We start from the raw sequence: 26,433 nt of genomic DNA, 5'->3' as shown, positions 1-26,433 counted from the left end.
TTAATACCCCTCTTAGCATGGATAGAGGAAGTCCCGTTAGCTGTATTGAATATCACAGTCGAACCTTGGTCTATATCTGGAACACTTTTTTTACGCACGGTTGTTTTACTTTCACGGCGTACAGTATATAACAGCCGGGCCTTCTATAAGCGATAAACAACAAGTTGAGAGGAGTCGCTTTTTGATATTTGAATTATGCTGAGGTATTTGAACAATTAGTATTAAAAATGAATTGTACACGTTTAGCATGCTACATGTAAGTCAATATGAAATTTAGAAATAGCAATTTTATCTCGACCTGGAGCTACTGTTTAAAAAAGCTTGTATTTTTACAACTTAAGTCACAAAACCTCCCTTGAAATGCCTCAAAAATGAAAACAAATAATTTTATGGAAACCTTTAAAATAAAAATTAATTGCATTGGATTAAGAAAAAGTGGAACTGGCGGAATAAGAAAAATGTGACGGGCCCACTCTAGCGACGAAAAGGCAAGAGAAACACATTCTTATAGTAAAGAGGTATCATCATGGCAAGGAAGGTTATTAATACATGGTTATTTGATGGAAATCTAAATGGTTTCAATATATTAAAGGGGCATTAGCTACGAGACATAAAAAAAAATAAAATATGATTTTTCTTCTTCAATCATTAATGAAAGTGAAATAGTGAAATAATAAATCAAACAGACCTAGAAAAATCCAATTGCACGAGTTCGATGTCTATTTTATTTTATTTTATATCTATATTTATGTTTATATCGGGTTATATGACCGTCGACAGTCTTCGGAGGTCACCTCGATGGTTAATTAGATGGCGTCAAGGCTAAAATACACACGAAATAGTGATACATATTATTGAGCCCATTCATTGTAAATTGTTTATTTTAGACTTTTTATAATTTGGATATACGTTTTAGTATATTATAAATCAAATATGAGGATTTGAGTCAAATCGGTGAACATGAATTTGACAGCTAATGCCCCTTTAACAATTTATGATATTATAACAGGGGGTTCGAAATGACCCCTTGGGACAGAACTTATAGTGTCTTATCAAGGCATGAACATAATCTATGGTTTTAGGGTAGAATTTGAACAATTTTGGCGATATTTAACTATTTGTTTTATGAAGGAGCGGGGCATGACCTCCAGGGGCAACACTTAAATGAATTGAAAACGTTTTGTCATGGCAAGCTAGAATATATATGGATTTAGGATAAATATACAAAATAATTATTTGACTTTTAAGGTCAGATGTGAAATCAGTATTCTTCAATGGTAAATGACACATCGTCTTAGGATGGTGTCCTTACGTGTATGTGGCGTATATAAAAAAAAAAGCAAATACCCTTTCCCCCCAAAACAATCTAGTAATTTATTTGTCAGAGCAACGACCAAGCTCACATAAAGTCATGATGATATTACAACAGGTCGAGCAACAAGACTGATCTTCCGAATTTCATAAATTAAAACATTTTAAAAATGAACTTAACGTTAAGGTTATTTTCTGTATAATACAGAAGTACAAAGAAAGAAAAATAAATTAAATTAACAGGAATAATACACTTCTGGTCTATGCGACCTTGTGATATCTTCTCTACAATACATCCGATACTTCTTACTAAAAAAAATTTTTTTTACATTTTCATGTTTTCTTACGGTTGCTGCCATGTCGAGAAATCTGATTTTTACCTCATAAAACAAATAGTCAAATATCGCCAGAATTGGTTAAATTCTACCCTAAAACCATATATTATTTTTACATATATGAAAGAATTTCTAGGATATAATTTGAAGTAATTCTACATTTCTTCTTTGTACTAAATTAATTTTTGATCAGAAATTGACCATGGCAACAGCTTTGACTGATAAAAAGTTCACAGTTATGTAAACATTTGGTCTACATTCATTTTAAACAAGTCGGAGTGATTAAGCTTTTGTGATAGCATAGATACATGGTAATCTGCCTGTGGATTGCAAGAGTTGATATATCTACCAACTTTCACGAATGCATATTACTTTCATAAAAAAGAATTGTTATATGTAAAGTCTTGTTTTCGCTTGATTTGTTGGCTGCTAAACCTTGTTTGTATTCCAACTTTAAATGTATGACAATGGCACAACCAAGCCTAATTCTTTATGTGTCTGTCCCAATTCAGGAACCTGTAGTTCAGTGGTTGTCGTTGGTTCATGTCGGTCATATTTGTCTCCGTAAATTGTTTTATTATAAATTAGGCCGTTAGTTTTCTCTATTATATTGTTTCATATTTTTCATGCCGATGTCTTTTATAGCCGACTATACGGTATGGAGTTTTCTCATTGTCGAAGGTCGTACAGTTGCCTATTACTACTTACATCCACTTCGTTTAAATTTTGGTAGATAGTTGTTTTATTGGAAATCATACCAAATCTCCTCATTTTTATTATGTCCAATGTTACAGAGTTATCGTCGCACGACGTGTTTGCCTTTGATGTTCATTCTATGCATTAAATTGGCAAGATATATTTTTTGTACACCCTACTTAAGGTTTATCTTCGCATTTTTTTTCCTTGATTACAATAAATATGAAAAATCAAATGATGATGCTATATTTAACATTCTACTATAAACAGTAAAAATTAAATTTGTATGATATCCATATTTAGTGACATTTTGATGAACCACATTATTTGAAGCTTATTTTAAAAATGTATCTAATTATTTAAATTTAACAGTAAAACTAATCTAAACAAACAAAGGTAATTATAAAATCCGAAATGTCCAAATTTGCCGGTAATTACAGCACTGTTTATACTTTTATATTTTTAAACAGCTAAAACAAAGACTATACACCACATATATGAGGGTGTGGATGGGGTTTACAGAAAAGAGAATAATGGGTAAAAGATATAAAGAATAGAGAAAAATGGGGGGAAAAAAATGAAAAAAAAAGGAGAAGAATGGGTGTTTAATATAACTGAATAACTGCAAAAATTAAAGAATTGGGTAAAGATGTAAATAAATGACTACAAAAAAGAACAATGTCCAGAATACAGTTATCAAGTAATTACAGAAGAGCCATTATTTTTGAAGATAAAGAATAATGAGCGAAAAAATAAAGAATACAGAAATGAAGGACCCGCAATCCATACCCTCATATATACATGTATATTGCACAAAATACGTCCTGACAAATTATGTATCTAATTTTACAACGTTATAAATTATCAAAATTGCAACCGTTTAAATTTATTTACATGTCAAGTTGTTGAATTTTCAAATGTCATTATCATTATATATATAATAACTGATGGTCTGAATGGGGTTTACAGAATAGAGAATGATGAGTCAATGCTACAGAAAATTGTAAAAAATAAAGGATAGGGAAAATAGACACACAAATAAATAAAGGATAGAGAATAATTGGGTGCTAATATGTGAACAAATTAATTTAGAATAATGGGACAAAACTATAAAGAAAAGAGAAAAATGACCTAGAAAATTATCGAATACCGAAATAAAGGACCCCCTTCTCCAGATCTTCATATGATAGGATTAGCTGAGTAACCGTAATTGTCAATTCAACATGATCATGAGCTATAGAACATTCCATCCGTAGGTGTTAAATCATAAAAAATACGGTTTTTCTGTGAAATAAAGAAATCGTTGCCGGAAAAACAGTTTTAAAAATCGTTCTGCCTCATGCCACATCACGATTTGTTATAAGTATTCGTAGCGTGCAATGTTATGTCGATTATTGATGTACCTATATATAGCTTTCAAGAAAAACGGAAAGCGCTGAAGGCCTCTAACTATTTAAGTTATCAATATGATTTTATGACATGAACGTATGAAATTAAATCAAAAATGAATTACTTTACAATGTTAAAATATGAAGGATAGTAATCAATGAACATATGCGATAATTCTTAATATATTCAAGGGAATAGTGTTGTGGAAATAGGATGTCGTTAAATAGGATTTTTATGATCAAATCGACCTAGAACAACAATAATAACAGCAGTTTATTAACCTGTCTACAAGGTTGAGTACGGAATAGGAACCCGGAACAAACATTCTACAAAAATAAGCCACTCTTCGGCATCACTATGTCGGATTTTGAAGAAATTGATGATGATACCATTTTCCTGGGTAATGAAACTGGAGATCATAATTTAACTTGTGGACCTACTGGATATATGTTCCGCATGCGCTCTTACAAACCATGGGTGTTTCACACTGGATCAATTAATACAATTATCATCATAATATTCAATAGTATGGTTGTAAGAGCCTTTCGACAGAAAGGGTTGTTATCTCCGGCAACAGCGCCACTCATTATTTTAGCTATTTGTGATATATTGGCTTCCGTATTCATGTTTTATCCGAATGAAGTTAGTTTTGTCTTTAACATGTTCCACTTTGACGAAAGCCGAGAAACTGAAGTTTTCTTACAAATAAACAGAGTGAAATATCCGTTCTGCATATTTTCAGAAGTATCGTACTTTCTAGCTCACGCGTTTCATAGTTCTTCTCTGTTTGTGACGTCATTAGTTGCTGTGCAGAAGGCAATTGTAATTCATTTTCCAATATGGAGTAAAATCTACATCATGAAAATTAAGAGATCCTTTATTAGCTGTGTGGTGTTAATTTTTATATCATTTATTCTAAATATTTCCCTTGTTTTATATACCGTATACCCATCGCAAGATGAACAATGGTGCTGTCGTGAAAATAATTTTGTAAAAGTTTGGAATTCGAATGGGCACAAACAGATCCTCTTAGTTTTCTACATGGTATGTTTTACATTGCTAGTTACATCATCAGTATATATAGCAATCAGTTTAACATGCAAGCGTTGGAAAAAACACGACAACAGAGTAATAAGAAAACGACATCATAGATCAGCCATGATTGTTATGATGGTAGCAGGTTTTTGCTTGATAATAGAACTTATTCCATTTTCCTGTCGGTCTAGTGCTAGATTGAAACAACTTTGCTCCGCCGGAATCCACCAATTTGAGCTTTTGATTCTACAGTTTGGTTTTGCTTCAAACTTCTTGATTTATATAATAATGAGTAAAAACCTTCGTTCTAGGATTATATTTTGCCTAAAACGCAATGAAGAACAGGAAACACAGCCACGTGTCGAATTTACAAGTATGACAAGTATTAATCATACAACTACACTTGCTGTTGGAAATGGCAGCAATAAATGATTCCTTTACCTGTACTAAATAAGTCTATAAGCGTATATGTTCAATTATTTCAAATGCGTAATAATTATGAATTTTATGATTTTTTTGTATTAAATGCATTTAAATATTTTGAATATTTTTTGGAAAACTTGGTTAGTTTAATGTCCATCATGTCCATGGAAGTGTTAATATTTGTTTCGCTTCAATGAATTTAAAAAAAGCGAGACTTAAGCGTCAACAATATAAAATCAAGAAGGTGTGGTATGATTACACTACACCAGAGACGAAATTTAATGACATGAAATATATATGATATGCAACAACCAAACGACAACCACTGCATTACAGGTTCCTGATGTGGGAAGGGCACGTATACAGAATGTGGCAAGACTAAACATGTTAAGTCAATGATATTTGGTATGCTGTTGTTTAATCAAATCAAATCAAATAATTTTATTGGTGTAAAATCCAAATATTGGATTGTCACCAAGACAAACATGATAATATTTACAAACATGCAATATCTAGATTTAAGCAACATTCATATCATATAAGTATCTCATATATTTAGATGTTTTGTATAAGCATTTTTGCAAGTCTCGTTGGAGATTATATGGTCTCGTCCCCTTATCGATCATGTTTCATTGACTTTGAAATTGTTGCATGGTTTACAATTTAAAGTTATGTTATGATTATTCAATGGCACTTGGTATTCAGTTAAACAAGCATTGGCATTTCCATTGAAGTTATTTGGCCCTGCATCTTCAGGCATGGTTCATTGACCTCAGTTGCATGTTTTGCATTGTTTACATGTTTAACTATTGCTATTTTGATTTCAATATTTGCATTATACCATCAGAATTACAAAACACGAGACATACCTCTGTGTTAACAGTTTATAGTTTCAACATGTTTGCATTATATTAATAAAACTCTAAAAAAGCGAGACACACATATATATATATATATATATATATATATCTGTGTCAACAGTTCATTTCATTCATGTCAAGGTCGAAATAAGATATAATGTCTGCAATGTAGGGTTTGTCATCTGCTTCCATCGTGGCGCATTGTCGCAAACGTGATGTTAGGCGACGGAAATGGAGAGCAGGACTTTTGGCATTTTATGACAGTTCAAAACGAGGCCCTATACATGCAACTCGTCTACAACGAACCAGGGGCCGGTAACAAGAAGCATTATTATGTCTTACGAACGTTTAAAGAGCGTCTTAAGATTTAAGAGTGTAACAAGACCCAACCTCAGACCTATCTTAGAATGATTGACAACCCTTAATGTTTTGAAAAAGTGCATGATTTAAGAACGATTCTCAAGTCTACCTTAAAGCGATCTTACTAATTCCGGTAAATCTAAATCATTCTTAAATTTTGGTCAGTTATTAAGTGTTCTTAAAACAAACTTAGCGACTTAGGGGTGTACCAAGAACAACTCGCAATAGCTTCTCTTGATATTTTTTGTAAGAGTGGTCCCGACTACTCTTAGCTGCACATTCACTTGTTTAAAATAATATAATAAAATGGCGTTGCTACTGTATGTATGTCAAAAAGGCTAAACTAACTTTACTGAAACTTTCTGCGAAAAAATTCACGCGCAATTTTGTGAATGAAAGCGGAAAGAAGATCCTTACGCGGTGCACCCGCGCATGTAAATTGCTTACTGACCCAATAATTTTTTATCACGACCAGTCAACTGATATTGACATTATCAGAAAGTACACATCAAAGGAAAAATGCACAAATTACCGATAAATTGTTATATATGATATTATAGAATTAAATATGTTTTATTACAAAAAATGTGTTCTCAATCTTGTAGACAGATATAACAGGATGTCATATCAGTACCAAAGATAACTCTCCATCCAAGTCACAATTTGTAAAAGTAAACCATTATAGGTCGAAGTACGGTCTTCAACACGAAGCCTTGGCTCCCACCAAGCAGCAAGCTATATAGTCTATATCAATCATGACAATAAACATAAACAAATAAAACTATAACAACTATCGCTTACTAATAATCCTGCCTATATGTATAACATGAACTGGTTGCCATCAGAAATGGAAATATAAATATTCCAACTAACAAAAGCATATGCTTACACATGCAACCAAATATAAAGCACTAAATGCTAATACCAATATGAAGCTCTCATCTATAGAACTTACAAAAAAATTGTCAAGATTACAAACCACAACGTAATATATCAAAAGATATAAGAAGCCAGCTGACAACATGTTCTAGAAAATTATTTGCAATTAATATTTCATTCTAAATCAATTACAACAAAACATCTTCTTACAGTATTACTACATCTGGAAATTAGTAAGAACAACACTTAACCTGTACCGTCAAAACTAATTGCTTCTTCTAAGACAAAAACCAGATAAGATATTCATCACTTCTATACATATAAGATGTAATATTCTTATATTTGAACGGCCTTCTGTAGTAGTCCATTTTGTCAAGCAGTAATCCTCAAAAGTAAATAATACGTTTTTCTTATCAATTTGATTATATTAACCTCACAAATTATTACATAACTGTCCAGACACAGTATGCATTTTAAAACTACTTGCATTGTCATAAACAGTAAACAATCACATTCCTCAAAACAAAGATAAAAGTGTTTGTATTGCTACTCTAGCTATTATATATATATATACTGTCTGAAATGCTGAGAAACTGGGAGAAGTGCTTCAAATGTTGCCTACAGATGCATCACTCATCAACTTTTCACAGTAAGGCAACCGAAAATAACTATAGGATATTTTACAATGTTACCTGCAAAAGTATGAATGTTATTTACATTCTAGAATGTTTGTGGCCTCCAATATGTTGGTGAGTCAAATCAGCCTTTCCACAAACGCCTCAATGGCCATAGTAGCGATATCTCTAAGAAGCCACTTCTCACAGTTTCTCAGCATTTCAGACAGTTGGGTCACAAACATGATGACTTTAACCGCATGAAAATCCTAGTGATTGAACAGAACATTCACTGGAGTGATGCCCAGCGACAGGTTCGGGAAAGCTTTTGGATAAAGGAACTTAATGTACATCATCCAAACGGCATCAATAAGAAATACTAACAGTTTTATTTTTCACTCATTTTGGGATGTAAATATACTCAGATACGTATATCTGAGTATTGAGTTTTGTTTTATATTATGATGTTCAAGATTTTGGATTAAATCAATAGACCAAAAGTTACCTGTATTACTGGGCTATTTTACAAATACAATCAGTATTGTTAGAATTATTGACACTGACGAAGGCTATTTTTCTTTAGCCAATATATTTATCAACACGATTTAATAACAACATCTTTGTGTAATACCATCTTATATTAGTACCGTTGTGCAAATTTTTAGACTTATATACATATAAGTACAATAGTATGAAATTTTATCTGGATATAAATATAAATTATATCATTTATGACTATAATTCCTCCTTCCATCATTACCCTGATCCACCAATACTACAACTAAAAACAAGAACCAGGAGAGATAAACAAAACACTATATATTCATATTGCTTGGAGTGCAAGATTCCAATAAAAAACCTATACCCACAAACCACCGATCTCGACATAATCTGCTTAAATACGGCAAGCTTTTTAGAAAAGCTATTACTTGTTAGACTGAACCGTTAGAATTCCTTAGCACTACAAACCAGTAAAAGTCTGAAATGGCCTATATTTGTACTCGACTGAACTGATTTTTACTCGACCAGTCTGAATTGGTCTGAAATTTACTTGATATTACTCGACTGTAGTCTGAACCATACTAAACAGTCTGAACTTGTACTCGACCTTTACTCGACCAGTACTTAACCATTTTATACGAGTCTGAACCATACTCGACATAGTCTTAACCATTCTCGATCAAGTGTGAACCATGCTCGACCTAGTCTGAACCATACTCGACCTAGTCTGAACCATACTCGACCAAGTCTTAACCAACCTAGACCTATTTTTTGTATCTATCTATATTATTTTTTCATTAATTTAGGAACTGTTATTCATATATATATATATATATATATATAAAATGTATATCACATTTAAAATTAAAATAAAACAAGGTGATCAAATTTCTGGTTGGATTAAAAAAATATCATGTAATAAATTAAGTTCGTTAAATGAATTTTCATATACATGATATCATGTTCACATTGATTTATGCATCAGAAATACTATAACTTTCAACCATTATTCAAATATCTTAAATGTTATTCAATTTTTTTTTTATCAAAATATATATAAAATAGTATATAAAGCAACTTAATAAATGTTAGAATTGACACCTTTGTTTTGTAAAATCAAAAATTTAATATAATAATAATAATAAAACTTTCATCTTTTTTATCCTTGATAACCTTTTAAAAAAGGAAATGTATTCCAAAGTAGCAGTAGAAATTTATTTTAATTAAATTTAAATACGTTTTGTCAAAATTATAGACATGGCATACAAGAAGCAGTTTAATAAGGTTTAATGGTTTAATTACCTCAGTACAGGTGTTTTACAGGTAAAAAGAAAACCATATTTTTCTTAAACTCGTGTATTACTTATCTAGTGAATTCAAAGGCCTTGTTATTTAAGTTTTACAGGATGTTGTAATTTTCAATGGATGTTATTTAAAATTTATTACTCTCTGACCAGGTGTGATCTTTTGTAATCAGTGTGCGTCAAGCAGGATGTATTACTTTATAGTTTACCCCTAATCAGAAGAAAAATTTTATTCATTTCTTAAATTTTTTATCCCTTTTAAAATATATATATATATCCCAAATTATGAATAGGAATAGATATATTTCTGATATAAGGTTAAACAATGTCAGTGATTTTGTTGGCTGTTGTTACCTCATTAAAAAGATAGTTATATAACTATTGTATATAACCATGAAACCTAAGTACAGAAAGTCACAGGACAGAAAGTCACAAATTTGATAGGACAAAAAGTCACAAATAATTTGTATACAATTGATTGAATATTTATGAGAAAGATCTTGAAATGTTTACTTTTTATGACACATATTCATTTTACAGTTTAGGAAATTGTTCATAAGACTTAATTTGATAAATAAAGATTTATAAAATTTTAATCATGCAAAGGATATATTTCTTGGCACCATGAAGCCATTTAAGTACCAAGACATTGTAACATTTTGTTTTCTTAACAATTATTTGATCATTATTGATATTGTTTCAAGAAAAATACAAAAATGTTTTTTTAAAAATAAGTGTTCTATTGTTCAAAGAAAAATAACCTCAAAACTGAATTGTGACTTTTTGTCCTGTGACTTTCTGTCCTACATTCGTTTTTATTTAGGAATTTAGGAAAATCAAGTTTTGTTTAAAAAAAAAACACATGCCAAACAAAAAACACCTTATTTTTAATAAGGTTTTATTACCCTCAGTATAGGTGTGGTTTTCAGGTAAAACAAGTCTTTTATTTAACAAGACTCAGACTTTAAAATTAGATAATTTAACTATCTCGATTTGCCAAATCTAAGAGAATCATGTATTATTAAAGAATGTAAAAAATGTTTTTATATATATCTTTTTTTAATTGTGGCTGTTGTCATGTAAGTTAAAGAGAAAGTTATTTAAACAATCAAAATTATAAAGCAGAGGTTATTTGGTAAAGTATGGTTCAGACTGGTCGAGTATTGTTCAGACCTTTGGTCGAGTATGGTTCAGACTGAAAAAATAGGTCGAGAGCTGGTCGAGTACTGGTCCAGACTGGGTTAAGACTGTTTCAGACTGGTCGAGTAATAGTTTAGACTATTTTCAATAGCAAAGATAAGGGTCAAGTACAAATCAGTACAGTCGAGTATGGTTAAGACTGGGTCGAGTAATATTAAGTAAAATTCAGACCAATTCAGACTGGTCGAGTAAAAATCAGTACAGTCGAGTACAGATATAGGCCATTTCAGACTTTTACTGGTTTGTAGTGTAGGTTAAATGGGTAGTTGATTATTGTGCGCATTTTATCGTTCATTAAAACGTTTGTATGATTCATTTGAGGCGATTCTAATTTCTTTGCGAGGAGCCTAACACGGAGACGCCGGAAAATTATTAAGAACTCGTAACATGAAAACTATTACGATGCAAATTAAGGGGGAAATAAGACCGATCTACGAACAACCTGAGGGAGCTTTGATTTACACTCTTTGAATGATCTTAGGATTATCTTATCTTCCCCTTAATTCAATACTAACGACCTCTCTTTATAAAATTTCTTGTTACCGGCCCCAGGGGCCAGTAACAAGAAGCTCTCTTAACACTTATGATCATCTTAAGACTGGTTTAGTGACTAAGAGTGTAACAAGAAGCAATCTTATATCAATCTTAGAATGATTGACAGCCCTAAAGACTTTCGAATTTCGTACGGATTTAAGGGAAATTCAATTCTTTGCCTTCCCTTTTCATAAACTTATCAATTCGGGTAACTCGAAAAGATATTAATTTTCTTGTCCTTTAGTAAGAACTCTTTGCATCAACTTAAGCATTTACGAGCGTAACACTATTCTTACTTAACTCGTTTTAATGTAAGTGTGGTTCTACTCACCCCTAAACTACTCTTTGAATGAAAATGGCGCTTGTTTAAATATGATCAAATATGATGAATAATTAACAGGTGAAGAAATCAAGATCGCTTTACTGGCATGAACATACTGGGATTTTGTGTTATTAAAATTTAATGTTACAAACTTTTGGATATTATTTTAAATTAAGGAATATATCTCCCTCACGCAAAGCTCTGATTCCTTGCCCGACTTTGGCTATACTCTTTTGTCATTTTTGGTTTATAAGCTCTTAATATTAATAAGATGGGATTTTCAAATATTTTGGCCTCGATCATCACTGAAGAGACATTTATTGTCCAAATGCGCATCTGGTGCAGAAAACTTGGTACCTTTAATGTTATCAAAAAACGTTTATTCCATGACCACTGAAATCCTCTTGATTTTGTGACAGATGGACAAATTATCAAGAAACAACAAATTATCAAGAAACATCGGTTAGACAGAGCGATCATATATGACTTATGGTTATATCCTTTAACCCCCCCCCCCCCCCCCAAAAAAAAAAAAAAAAAACGATTTCAATTCAGGGGATATTTGAATCTGTAATCGTTTAATTTGAACTATTTGTTTGTTTTGAAGAAAAGAAAAATTTCATTTAGAAAAGAAAAGTTTTTCCTTTTTTTAACTCCATTTTAATATCGAGTCCAATTTTTTTCCTGATACTCCCCAACAGAGACCCATTTAGAAACTAAAATATTAAAGAAATGTTTAATGTACACTTCTAACAACTGTCTTATATATACTGATCCTTAAATCCCCCCACCCTACCCCCACCCAAACTATAAAATAGAATCTTATATATATACTGATCCTCAAATTTCCCCATAAGACTTTAAAATACTGCCTTATATATACTGATCCTCAACTTTCCCCCATAACTTTTAAAACAGTGTCTTATATATATATATATATACTGGTTCTCAAATTTCCCCTAAAATTATAAAATAGTATCTCATAAATACCGATCCTCAAATTTCCACCAAAACTAACAAAATTACTATAAAAATAACTATATATCGATCTATCAGTACAGTTTATTCCGTTCATGAAAAAGATGAACTGCGTTTTAACGGAATAAACGGTATGAATAATCCGATATTTCTTATTTAAATATTTCAATTTAAATAAAATACTGTCTTATATCTACTGATCCTCAAATCTGCTGAAGGCCGTACGGAGACATGTAGTTGTTAAATTCACGTCATGTCGTCTCTGGTAGAGAAATGTCCCATTGGCAATCATACCCCCCAATGATCCTCAAATTTCCCCCAAAAACCATAAAAATTCGTCGTATGGGGTTTCGAAAATGAATGAAATCTTTCTTTTATTCATAGATAGATAACCAATGAAAATGCAAATTCCACCGTTGGCTTGTGGGGGGACGAGGATATTTCTTCATGTTGAATATTCGGTTTTCGTGGTTTATTGCACTAAGTCATCATATTCTTTTTTCTCTAAAATTTTTTATTGTTTATTTCCGATGCAAAGACCCTATGGATTTTCCACAGGATTTTCCATTCTTTAAAGATTTAATAGCTTTTAGTAGTTCAGACTCTGTGATCGTATAGTCTATTTCATTAAAAGTATTAGTTTTTCGAAATTTTTAAGCTCCCGTAGAATAGTTTCCTTTTCAGCAATCGTATTTTTATTTAGGGATTTAAAATGATTTTCCCAATCTTCCAAACTAATATTTGTTTCTTTTTTATCCTTGTTATCTCCTTTTATTTCCAATAGACTTTAGGATTTTCATTTTGAAGATTATCTAGCTTATTAATCAAATCACTTTTGAACTTTCTCATTTTATCTTTTCTTATTTTTGTATAATGTTTTGGGCATTTAAAATATGATTCACCCTTTTTTCCAAAATCCGTTATTTTTTTCTATGAATTTCAATTATTTTCGCGTTTTTTTCTGTATTAAACGAATATAAATATACTGCAAATAACTTGTAATTGCTATTTACTATCAATTCCAAGTTAAGTTAAACTATCCACAACGGTCACTGATATAGCTCATCAGTGACCTGTCTTGTCCTGTCCACATGTACCAATGGTCTTGTCGGTTGAACGACCAATATAAAATTATTAATAATTCATTGAATTATATCCCCAAGCTTCTATAATAAATATAAAGTACTAGTTATTGTACTCGTGTGTATTTAAAGTTGGAATGAATGAAGAAATTTTTGATTTATCTCTGATTAGCAGCAGCATCAATGAAATTCGAAAGTACAGTGGAACCGGTGTAAAGATACCACTTTAGGGAGGTCTTTAAATACAGATTCGATCTTTATGAAATGCATAACAGAATGACCTCAATTTAATGATCTTGTAACACAGGTTTTTGCTTAATACAGGTGGTCTTTTTTTTAGCAGGCTTGACTGTACGTTCGAATTCCAATAAATAGGAGAGGATAAATATATTTATTAAAGGTATTGGTCACATGACGTAGTTACGGTCAAGTGATTGTTTACTATAAACACGTGTGTGTGTTTACATCAAGCACATGGTGTGTGTTTATGTTCTATTTGATTGGATGGCATATACCCGCAATGCGGTTTTTACGGGTATATGCGCTCATGAGATTCGTGAAAAGCATGATTAAGTATTACTTAAGGGGTTCGTTTTAGAAAATAAAGTTATTTGAAGTTTGCCTATAGTTAACGTAGCAGCAGTTCGTTATATGTTTACCCACCCACCCACCCCTTTTATGAGTTGGTTATTGTTAACGTGGGCATATACATATATTACACTATATTAATATGAATTTTTCCTCTTTTGTAGATAGTTTTTGATTGTGTTACTGTATATTCTATTATATGATTGGATTGGTAGTGTGCTTGTCTGAATTATAGTGAAGGACTTTAGTTTGAAGAATTGTGAATGTAAATAATATTAAAGGCTGCTACACCTGTAGGCACACTTATCCTATTTATGTGTTGTTTTATTTATTAAATAATTTATATTCGTTTGAGCTGGCGAATTAGAATATAATATATTATATGTAATTAGATCTAATTACGATGAAACATTTATCATAGTTTAAATAAAAGTGATTTAGTCTTAAAGAATCATTACCTCATGCGATGCCTGAATAGGCATAATCATCTTTATTTCTTATGCAGCATAAATACTGCAATCTGATTGGTTAATTACCCCGGTGTAAATAACACCCCACCCTTGTTCACCCCGGGATAAATAAAATTTTGCCAAAAAATTTAAAAAAATAAAATTTTACCAAAATAAAGAAAAAAAATAAAATGTCAAAAATAAAAAATGAATAAATTTGAGGACAAAAATTTGTAAAAAAAGATTTAAAATTTTTTTTATTTTTTTTCTTGAAAATTTGAAAGAACACAAAAAATTCTGAATTTCCCAAAAATAAAGAAAAAAAATATTGAACAATGCGCAGCAACAACGACGTTGAAAAAATGTTACACTGGAAATTCTTTATTAGCATTTTTCAATTTTACATCCCAGTTTAAAAATGGGTAAAGGAATTGTTCATAAGAAATACATTCGTTATCTTGGTGTAATCAGGGGTGTACGGAATTTTACACCGTTGTTGAAAATTCTGTACACCCCTGATTACACCAAGATAACTAATATTATGTTAAACATGAATTTAGTGAACGACCATTTGATATTCTGGGGGAGTCCAGGAAGATTATTGATAGAACATGTTGAAATTTTTTTGTCACTTTTGTACACATATCAAAATTAAAGTATTTAATATCAGAAAATATTTATTATTTTTTGGTATCAAGAAATCGATTTTCTGATATAAAAAAATGTTTCTTGATATCAGAAAATAAGGAATAAATAGTGAAACGGCGCCTCATGATTTTAGGTCCGTTTAGAATGTTTTAAATTGAACATAAAAATTAAAAAAAAGACATTTTTGTGTTTGTTTTACCCTGTAAACGACAAATACGATCAATGTGTTTTAATCTTTTCTTTGCCAGTTGTAGTCGCTATCCTATTTTAAGAATGGTTATTGATTGTAAACATGTTTTCACCGGAACTGTTTTTATACTATAAACTTTAAAATAAATAGTTGGTTTGGCAAATATGGTGTTTTTTCTCTGGATTGTTTTAACTATCGTTTTATTAATTTTGACTTTTAAGTATTATTTTGGAACGACAAGATGGTGTAAAAGTAAAGTAAAGTTAAATGGAAAAACTGTTCTAATCACAGGTGATTATTTATAACATAACAGGATTTTTGTTTACTACTTGTGGTAAGGTGTGCCGTAAGGATCATAAATTATATTTATATTTTCAGTCATGTCAGTGACGTCTTGGAAGGATACATACTAGATTGTTATTAAATAAAATGAAATAATACCGCTATTAGTAATAATAATAAGACGAATACAGATTATCATAGTAATTGCATTTAGCAGTAAATAAATACAAATAGAAATAGTAAATAGTAGATTAAATTTAATAAATAAAAATTTATGGTAGTTCGAAAACAGAGCTGGGAAGACAGACTTTGAATGAACAAAACAGCAGCTCATTGATTAGTTTTTGTTTTTTAACGTCCAGTGGCAAATATTTCATGCCTTTTCATGACAAAAACAAATAATCAATTCAATAAATGGGTTTTGCAAATAGGGCGATCATGGTGAAAGGCGATAATTTAGAGTGTCACTAGAAAATAAGGGTATGCTCGATGGGGACAGAAATGATACCTTTTAAACAGGTCACTGTTGCTGCAATTGTTCCTAAATGTGCACGTAGAGAACGTGTATTTCTCCGTTCACGAGGTCCTGAATACATCCCGCCTAGACAATTGGACTACCCCCCGAATTAGCACGAGATTTGCTGTCCAGGTCAGGCATGACCATGCATACTTCAGTCTATTCTGTGTGCCTGAAACGGTAAATTTAATATGTCAATTTATACATGTTATAATCATGGACTCGTACATTAGCATGATTAGTATCAGTAGATTATCGGATTTATCAAATCGATAATAAAGTTAAATTCCGAGCTTTGGCGAGGATTTTGAAATTATGCGATAATTTGACTATCGAGATTATTGATCCGATGATGTGAGAGACTGATTCTGTAATGATTATCATCTAATTTTCATTTTTGATAAACCAAAATCCCTTCCGAGTGCCACTTTTTTCTTGGTTTCTACGTCATACAGTTATGGAATAGATTCATTTTTGCATCTCTGCAGGGAGTCAAAGGGAAGCAAACATTTATTAAAGACTAGTTTTATCAAGAAAATAGCGTAAATGAAATAAATGTTCATATGTTATAGTGAACAACTTGAACATCAATTTTGAGTTCGAACTATTTCCGCGTACTAAAAGATTATATAAAGTTGTCAACTTCTCGAACACATGTTAACACATTTCGATTCACCCTGAGAGCTGATAAAAACTTTTAACTTGGCCAACTATCTACTGAGATCGTCGGCAACTACGCGTTGATTAAATTATTTTTAAATAATGGGTTCAGGAAGGGTTAAATTGCCACTTATAATAAGAGAAATATGAATATAATGCCCCGACCTTCAGCAGAAAACAATCGAAACATTTAACTTACATTAATCTGTTAATCAGACGTGTAGTCATTAACTAAATGCTTGACAATTTTATTGTGTTAAGTTGCAAACTCGAAATAAGTCATCCGGGTATATATCTGGTGTTAGAATATGTATAGCGGGGTCCTGACGACGCGGTCCTGACACAATATTCTCAATAATGTAAGTGGACTTCCGGTTCGAATATAGAATATATATGACGTGAAGCTTTTGAAATCGAAAATATTTTACCAGGATTCCAGGTTAGTTAGCAACAGCTACATGCTAAATTAAACAGAAATCACTTGATGAGAAAGTCATTCAGAGATGATATACGTAACAACCTGACTTGAGACGTGCACATAAAAAAGGCAGATTTAAACCAGTTTCCTAATCTAAACCTTCTCTTTCGTCAGCCACTATGCATGCTATGGGAGAGTCTTCAATCCCTAAAAGTGTTATTTTTTTATTTATTTTTTTGGTTTTTTTTTGTGTTTTATTAGGTGGTAATATTGGTATAGGGAAAGCTACTGCCATTGATTTAGCAAACCGAGGAGCAAGAGTGATTATAGCCAGCAGAAATAAGGAAAATGCAATCCAAACTATTAAAGAGATATACGGTAAGGGGTCTGTTTGTTTCTCATCGCTTCTGATATCGTTAATTCGATAATAATCATGATATTGGAGCACCTACCCTTTTCAATGTGTCTTTGAAACCAAGCACAGAGAACTATCTATATTTTTCAAGAATACTGTAAATTGGTTTATCTATTTTATCCCATTTAAAGACGGGTTCTATTTATGCCAACGTTTCCATTCTGTGTTTCAACAAACTTTCTCAACGTTCTGAGTAGAAAAAGAATTAACGACTTTTATCACACTACGAATAAAATGAGATGTGAGGTAAATGTGTTAACGAGACAACAATTGAACTATATAAATTACCAATGAAATATGTATGGTATTGCGCTAGTACACCTTCATTTTGTTGAATAATACATTTTAAAGAATTTTTTAAATAATTCGAATTTGGAAATGTATTTTAATTGAATTTCAGATAAATATTAAGCCATTGATAATTAGTTCGAAAAAGTAGATCTCTTGAAATAGGGAAACGATTCCATTTTTTAACTCTTGATATAAACTCATCATAGATACCTGGATACCAGGATTAAAATTATGTACGCTCGACGCGTATTTTGTATACAAAAGATTCATCAGTGACGCTCGAATCAAAAATGTTAAAAAGGCCAAATAAAGTGCGAGCATTGAATATGACATTGTTTTGATTTTCATCCTATTCTTGTTTACTTATTTATCTTTTTACAGAAAAAAACGGAAATGATAATGTACGTTTCATGTACTTAGATCTAATGGATCTGGAGGTTGTCAGACAATTCGCAGAACAATTTTTAAAAGAAGAAAAAAGACTTGACATCCTCATTAATAATTCAGGTAATGATTGATTGGGTATACATAGCTGACGTAGTTCAATCGTTCAACAGACTATTACAAGTATATGCATCATTAGAAAGGATATGGAGTAAATGTACATGGGACAAAATCGCACACAATACATAGAAAACATAGAAATTTATCAATGAACAGGGTTTTTATTACTGTTCTTCATCTTGACAGTTGATGTAGGGTCTTCAACAATGAACGAATCATTCATACCCTACAACAAGGTCAAGACGGCCCCTAGCGTCGACATAAGCGGTACTATTGATAAGAATAAACCACAGTTTTCCTTCTTGCTCCCCACCCCATACATGTATTTAGGACGATAACATGCTCATTAAAAAATAACAAGAGTATTAATTAAGAACACTGCAAGGGTTTAATTTTTAATAGCCTAACAAGATTTGTATTAGCTTTGTTCTAAATGTTACCAGTTGGAACCGGAATTTAAGATTTATGTCACTTAGACAAGTAAATCTGACTCAGAGCCAACAAGTTTTTGATCCTACTTGTAAATGCTGCATGCTTAGCACGTAAGTAGCACAAACCGAAGCCCTCCTACATATTTAATGTTTAACGTCGTCATTCGTTCTGTGGTGGATATTTGTTTCATAACAATCATACCACATCTCCTTATTATTATATCAACCCTGACACGTATTTAAGTTTTCAAGCCAGGAGCATATAATCCTATGGTTGTTGTTGGTTGATGTCTGCTGTAATTATTTTGGTTGATTTTTTGAATAGTATAAATACGGGTGTTACATGTAACTAGATTAAAACAGCATTATTATTAATATGGTGTTCTCAAATACATAGATTATTCGCATACATAAAAATGAACTGAACAAATTGATTTACAAAAGACAGTAGGTCACCCTTAAAACAGAAGCTGAATAATGACACTGATTTTGTTTTATTGTATGAACTGAGGTATTAAGATGCAACTAGGATACTGTGAATTCATCAATATTCATTGGATACCAATTTTCGTGATTTTTGTGGATACAGGTGAACCACGAATTCACATATCCGCGAAAAGGCAATTTTTCCGCGATCCACGAAAATTGGTACCCACGAAAATAAATGAATCCACAGTAACTAGCCAAGAGAACAGGAACAACTACTGTGTGTACCCTATATAATTCGTGTTTATTTGTTGTAGGTATTGCAGGATGGGCCTATAAAACAATAGGTCCGAAGACAAAGCAGAATTATGATTTAATTTTTGGGGTTAATCATCTAGGACACTTCCTGTTAACGTATCTTTTACTTGACCTTTTAAAAAAGACCCGAAATTCACGTGTAATAAATGTCAGCTCACTTCGGCATTTATGGCGGAAATCACCGCTTACGTATGACAAAGGTCCAAATAATGATGGTATGATTTATCCGGACCTGGCTGGTTACGACACAAGCAAACTAGCTAATGTTATGCATTCAAAGATGTTGTCGAAAATCCTTCAAGGTATGTATATTAACGTTAAACATGTTTAAATATAAATGTCAATCAAACAACATTCACTTATGGAGAAACGAAAGATTTGGGGTATCCATCCATGACACAAAATCAGTACATGCACAGCAAAAAAAAACAACACAATAAGCAAAGGCAAACCGCTTTCATTGCAATTCTTCGTCTCAAAGTCACAGTGTGGCCTTATACACACGGAACATAACAACTCTCTCCTCACTGCAAGTTTAAAACGGCCCCTAGCACCGACATATATAAAACAAAATAGTTCCCATGCATAGGTATAAAAGAGGCGCGAAAGATACCAGAGGGACATTCAAACTCACAAATCGAAAATAAACTGACAACACCATGTCTAAAAAAGAAAAAGACAAACAGACAAACAATAGTACACAAAACACAACGTAGACAAATAAATGCTATAAAGCAACACGAACGTATACATATCTAAATATGTAGATTATATTTTGGTAATTTGGGTATCAAATGAAAAGAACTAATCAACTTTCGAAAGATGTCTTAATCACTCGATATGACTCGACCATGAGAGTATTTGAAAACAGAAGTAAGACGGCGTTGCCTCGTTGTCAGTATGAACTGCTGACCCTTCTGGAACACCCGAGTTCAATTCCTGTTTTAGTGGATTTTGAAAAACGTAAACTGTTGCTTCTACCATGGAAGCAAAAAAGAAATGCAGTGTTTCCTTATTTTAAAGTTGTTTGAATATTTTGTGGTTGTAGTTACGAGTTAGTTTGTTTGAAAGTAGACAGTTATTTGTTTAAAATTCAGTGGCAAGTATTTCATGCCTATTCAGGACGAGAACACGTTAAGTTTAGACTGCCACAGTGACTTTAAACCATGGCATGTGTAAGATATGGTAGCAGTTTTACTTGAAACACTGTCTTAACGTATGGATCCCTTAAAAAGTTGGTTTAAGTTTTCTGTCCCGTGCATAAAGCATGTCACTTTCCTTACACTAGGCATCAGGTGCAATGTCCTCATTTAACTGGTCGTGTCAGCATTTGCGGTTGAGTCCTACTCCTTTTGCGGATATGTCTGCCGAAGGTGACGCTTATGTGCCGTCCTAACAAGATTGACAATCAATTCACCGTTTCAGAATCTAATGCATTCTGAGTAATATTTTCAATATACCAATTGGTATGATTGGTTAAAAACGTCATAAACAATTTAAATTCAACCAATGACGTAACGTTATTTTCATTTTGGGGTACGTATAATTGGATGACCCATAGTCTGTTAGTTTTTAAAAAGGCAAATTGTATCATAAGGGTATTAACTACGGGTACAAAGTCACAGCTGCGCTACGATATATAACAAATTAGCTGTATACCACCTATTCTATTCTTAGCTCCGTTTTGTTTTCAAGCTGAGTCTCTTCCTATGCCAAACAAACCCGTTATATTTTTCAGGTGCTCCTGTAACGGCAAATTCCGTTCATCCAGGTTTGGCTGCAACCGATATTTTAATGGCACCTTTAAAATCAGTTTTACCAGAGAAGTTGTATTCGATTGTTGATCCAATCTTCAGGTAATCATATTAGTGAAATTTGGATTGTACATAAAACAGGAACAGTTTTAAGGGACGTGATTTGTATGCCCCACTTAGGGGCATTATGTTTTTCGGTCTGTGCGTCCGTTCGTTCGTCCTTTCGCCCGTGCGTTCGTCCGTCCGTCCCACTTCAGGTTAAAATTTTTGGTTAAGGTAGTTTTTGATAAAGATCTTGAACCTTAGTACACATGTTCCCTATAACATGGTCTTTCTAATTTTAATGCAAAGTAGAGTTTTGACCCCAAATTTCACAGTCCACTGAACATAGAAAATGAAAGCGCGAGAGGAACTTCCGTGTAGTATGAACACATTCTTGTTTTCTGTATTAATATTGACCACACTAACAACTTACATATTGTAAAATATCAATATTCAGGATGTTTTATTTCATAATGTTGTATAACAGATTGAGTCACCGTTCGTCTTCATACATTATGTAAACAAAAGTTAATGTTAATTAAAAATCCATAATGTTAATTTTTAAAATAAGACTGTCTGCCATCTCCATGCATGTCGTATATTATATGCAGCTATGACGAGATTGCGTCCCTAAGTATATGTATCAGATACCTTAAATAACCAGCCATAAGCCAGTTACAAAACAAAGGACTAAAATTTACAAATTATTAAATGCAGAAGGCTAACTATTAATAAGCTCATGATAATATATGATAACAAAATCATTATTTGCTGCGTAGGTGTAAAAATGAATGCTGGACATATAACTTGTAGACTCAGGGTTAACAATTATTGATTAGAAAGTTGAAGAAACGCGCATATCTTTCATATATTTCAATAACAGCGCTTCGTCAACTTATTGTCAAAATTTAACTAGAATTATTGGTGAATACCATTCATTGGGGATATTGATAATACTCACTTTTTGCTAGTAATTAAAAATAAGAACTCGTGTGTTTTCTACACAAGGAAATGCCTGTACCATGTCAGGAATATGACATTTGATTTTCATTAGTTAAATGTGTTACCGGTATAACGTTTGATTTTGCCATTTGATATTCCGTTTGAAATTTTCCTTGGAGGTCGGTATTTTTGTTGTTTTATTCAATGTAAAGTTGATCATTCTGTGTTGTTTTCCAGATTTATTAGTTTAGATAGTACAGGTGGTGCACAGACAACAATTTTTGCAGCTGTTGACGAATCTCTGACCACTGTGACAGGAAAGCATTTCGGCCATTGTAGACTTGCCTGGGAAAATAAATTAGCGCAGGATGATAAAGCTTGTCAACAATTATGGGACTATTCTATGAAGATGTGTGGTCTTACTTGATATTAACTGGATATGTACATGTGTGTTCTTAATTTGAATGTCTTGAAGTAAACAAAACGAATTAAAGTTCATTTCGACAAAATATATAGCAAAATTCAAACATTTTTGTATATTCCCAATTTATCCAAATTAAAGTTGTAGTTTTTTTAGTGTTTGTTTTAAATGTAGTTCATATTATATAAAAACATAGGCCAACACCTCTGTAATCAAGCTTAAAGCTTTCTCAATTCTATTTTGTACCTATTATGTCTGTTTATTGTGGTCAATATAATGGAATGCATTGCGACTATCATAGAAGTGATAGGTTTAGCTAACTGTAAAACCAGGTTTAATCCACCATTTTATACATAAGAAAATGCCTGTGCCAAGTCAGTTGTTATCCATTCGTTTGATGTATTTGAGCTTTTGATTTTGCCATTTAACTACAGACTCTTCTCGAAGTTCGGTATTTTTGTTATTTTACTTTTTAATAAGGATTATACATAGAAAAGTATGGTCACAATACTCGTTTTTTTTTTTGCAACAGATTGCAAATAGATGATTTCACTTAATAACTGTATATACTGTTGGCACATAATATTATTTTCTATATTTGTGGATTTTTCCGGTGAAAGATTTATGAACTTTTATTAAAAACCTGTTTCCGAAATTCTTTATGTAAAATTCATAGAAAATCATACAATATCATGAGTGTTGTTTCATCAACACTGATTGATTGTTAGTGTCTTAACATTCAGATGACGAGACAAAGAGTGGTCATGGCAAAATCCATAATGACTGTAATGTGCATGAAATTATGTCTGTAAATGTAATTAAATATAAAAATTTCCTATACAACATTTGTTATCTGTTCCCAGTAATTATAAATGACATCCTAATCTTGATTTTATCTGAGTGTATTGTTTTGTATTTTGATTCAAAATTGGCACTTAATTATGGTTCTAATGACATAGATACATGTACCATGAAACCGATTACTTTTTGGAATTTTTTGTTTTTAATTGTCTTTCACTTCATATTTGAATTAGGATTCAAATAGTTTGATTAGAGTGTTACTGATGAATCTTATGTAAACGGAATTGCCACTTTTCGATGATTTCACATGTGTTTATAGAACCAAAAAAAATCAATTTAGGATAACAAAACTTTCAGCCAGTCTAACCCCATCCACCCAACTATGTGAATTAAGTTGGTTTTTTTTCAACATCAATCTTTGTTGTAAATAAATAATACTCAATGGGATTGTTTTCCATTCACAGTTGTGGCGCAAACGTCAGTTCATAAAGTTCACCACACAAACCGTCATAAACTTATAGTGAGGTGGCAATTCATGCTTTGTGTTGAATGCCCCACTGTAACGTTGAGATAAAGAATATAATCGATGTTCCTTTGCTTTTTGTGTTTTTACTGTGTTATAGCACATATTTTACGAGTTTTTATACTGAATGGTTATTTTCAGTTTTTTTTTTTATCGTGCTCCAATCACTGAAGCGGATATTTATTTCCTTACATCCCAACAGCTATTGAAATCAAACTTTTATTTCTTGTTACTTTGTGCATATGTATTCCCTCGTGTTCTTCTTAAGCACAATCTTCCTTGAGATATTAATGAGGCTATCGGAAATGATAAGTCTAGAAATAAAAGACAACATTTTGGCATAACAATATAAAATAAGAAACTAGATATGGACAATACCATCCCCCCTTTCTGCTCTACCATACGCATGAGTAGAGCTCGACATACTTTAGATTTGACAAACAATGATGTTGGCATACAACTTGAAATTTCCTTTTCTGAATATTTAAACGAAATAAAAATCCTGTGCCCATGCACGCCTCCATTATGTGTATGAACATGTTACAAAATATTAAAGCTCTACCTCCAAAACTATAGGCGGAGATAGCGAACAAACCATTATATCTTTATACAGCTAGTACCAAAACATTACTAAGTCCAACTTCATGTCAATTTCAGAATATTTGAAAAAATCAAAATCATGTGGCCATGCACACGTTCGTTATGTGTATGAACATCCTACAAAATATTAAAGTTGTACCTCCAAAACTGTAGAAGAAGATAGCCGGACAAACAATGTATCCTAATCCGGAATGACGGACGGACGGACGAACGGACAGACGGATTGATAGAGGTAAAATAATACAATGTGTGCGAACCAACATTTTGTCGCGGGGGCATAAAAAAGACGAAAAGAAGAACAACATAAATAAAACACTACACAGATAAGTAAAACATTGAATAACCAATCAAAACACCGTGATTGAACCACAAGGCTGCTGAAGTGTCAGCAGTTCCTGTTCCACATGTGACGGGTGACATTCATCGTGGTACTACAATGTATCAATAACATACAAATGAAATTTACCAGTGCTTTTTTTTAGTTCGTATGGTTACTGAAGATGTGTTCTCACAGCCTGCTGCAGCAAATTCGGTACCATTCTTATTATAACTACCACTTGGTCAATACCTCAGGCTCTGCTGGTGGACTATAAGTCCCAAAATGGTATCACCATCCCTGTAGCAAGTACTTCGATACTGGCATGGAAATAAGGATATTATGTAATTATAATATACTATTACAAAATTTTTGAATTTTAAATTAAGGAATATCAAATCATGTGTTTAAGATTTGACTCATCATTAATGCTAAGAGTTTTCAACTATTTTGGCCTCAGGCATCACTGAAGTGACTTGTATTGCCGAAATGTCTATCTGGTCCAATACAATTGGAACCGTTCATTTTATTGTACATTATTCTAGTTTATACTATGTCAAATAGAGAATGGAAATGGGGAATGTGTCAAAGTGACAACAACCCGACCAAAGTGTAAAAAACAACCGAAGGCAACCAATGGGTCTTCAACAAATCGGGAAAATCCCGCACCAGGACGCGGACTTAAGTTGGCCCCTAAGATAGCCTCTTTGTCTCTTATGACTCGTATTATTTATTAGATATTGACTCATGATGTCAACAATACATCTTGTGTCATTTGAATAGAAATATTCACAAGTCAAAAGTGTATAACCTCAATACTCATGATGGCTTGACACTAAACCCATAACGGGAGGGATTGTGCTTGATATTCATATGATGAAGACATAATCTTTCAATCAGTTTAATTGATGTATGGAGCGGGCATGTCAGTAACTGCTTGTAGTCCTTTGTTAATGTATGTATCATTGTCATTTTGTTTAGTTTCTTTTGTTACCTATTCTGACATCGGACTCGGACTTCTGTTAAACTAAGTTTTACTGTGTGAATTGATGTGTGATTGTTTTTTCTACATTG

At 32.2% G+C, this 26,433-nt stretch overlaps 1 protein-coding gene across 1 annotated transcript; it reads left to right on the top strand.

Annotated features, from left to right (window-relative positions):
- Window positions 1–15,833: 15,833 nt before the first annotated feature.
- Window positions 15,834–23,274, top strand: LOC127710516 (retinol dehydrogenase 12-like). The gene is made up of 6 exons (XM_052216442.1): window positions 15,834–15,989; window positions 17,837–17,953; window positions 18,663–18,788; window positions 19,960–20,262; window positions 21,699–21,816; window positions 22,936–23,274. The coding sequence occupies exons 1-6, from the start codon at window positions 15,863–15,865 to the stop codon at window positions 23,123–23,125; spliced, it is 981 nt and encodes a 326-aa protein (XP_052072402.1). The 5' UTR covers window positions 15,834–15,862; the 3' UTR covers window positions 23,126–23,274.
- The last annotated feature ends 3,159 nt before the right edge of the window (window positions 23,275–26,433 follow it).

Source organism: Mytilus californianus, unplaced genomic scaffold, assembly GCF_021869535.1.
Source record: "Mytilus californianus isolate M0D057914Y unplaced genomic scaffold, xbMytCali1.0.p SCAF_8, whole genome shotgun sequence".
Lineage (NCBI taxonomy): Eukaryota > Metazoa > Mollusca > Bivalvia > Mytilida > Mytilidae > Mytilus > Mytilus californianus.
Note: the sequence above shows the minus strand (reverse complement) of the source record. Positions and strands in the feature narration are given on the sequence as shown.

Bases quoted from the DNA above. Each gene is read 5' to 3' on its own strand.
- LOC127710516 (XM_052216442.1), top strand. From the start codon at position 15,863: ATGGTGTTTTTTCTCTGGATTGTTTTAACTATCGTTTTATTAATTTTG. The intron at 17,954-18,662 runs GTAAGGGGTCTG...ATCTTTTTACAG, and splicing joins AACTATTAAAGAGATATACG to AAAAAAACGGAAATGATAAT. The intron at 20,263-21,698 runs GTATGTATATTA...TATATTTTTCAG, and splicing joins GTTGTCGAAAATCCTTCAAG to GTGCTCCTGTAACGGCAAAT.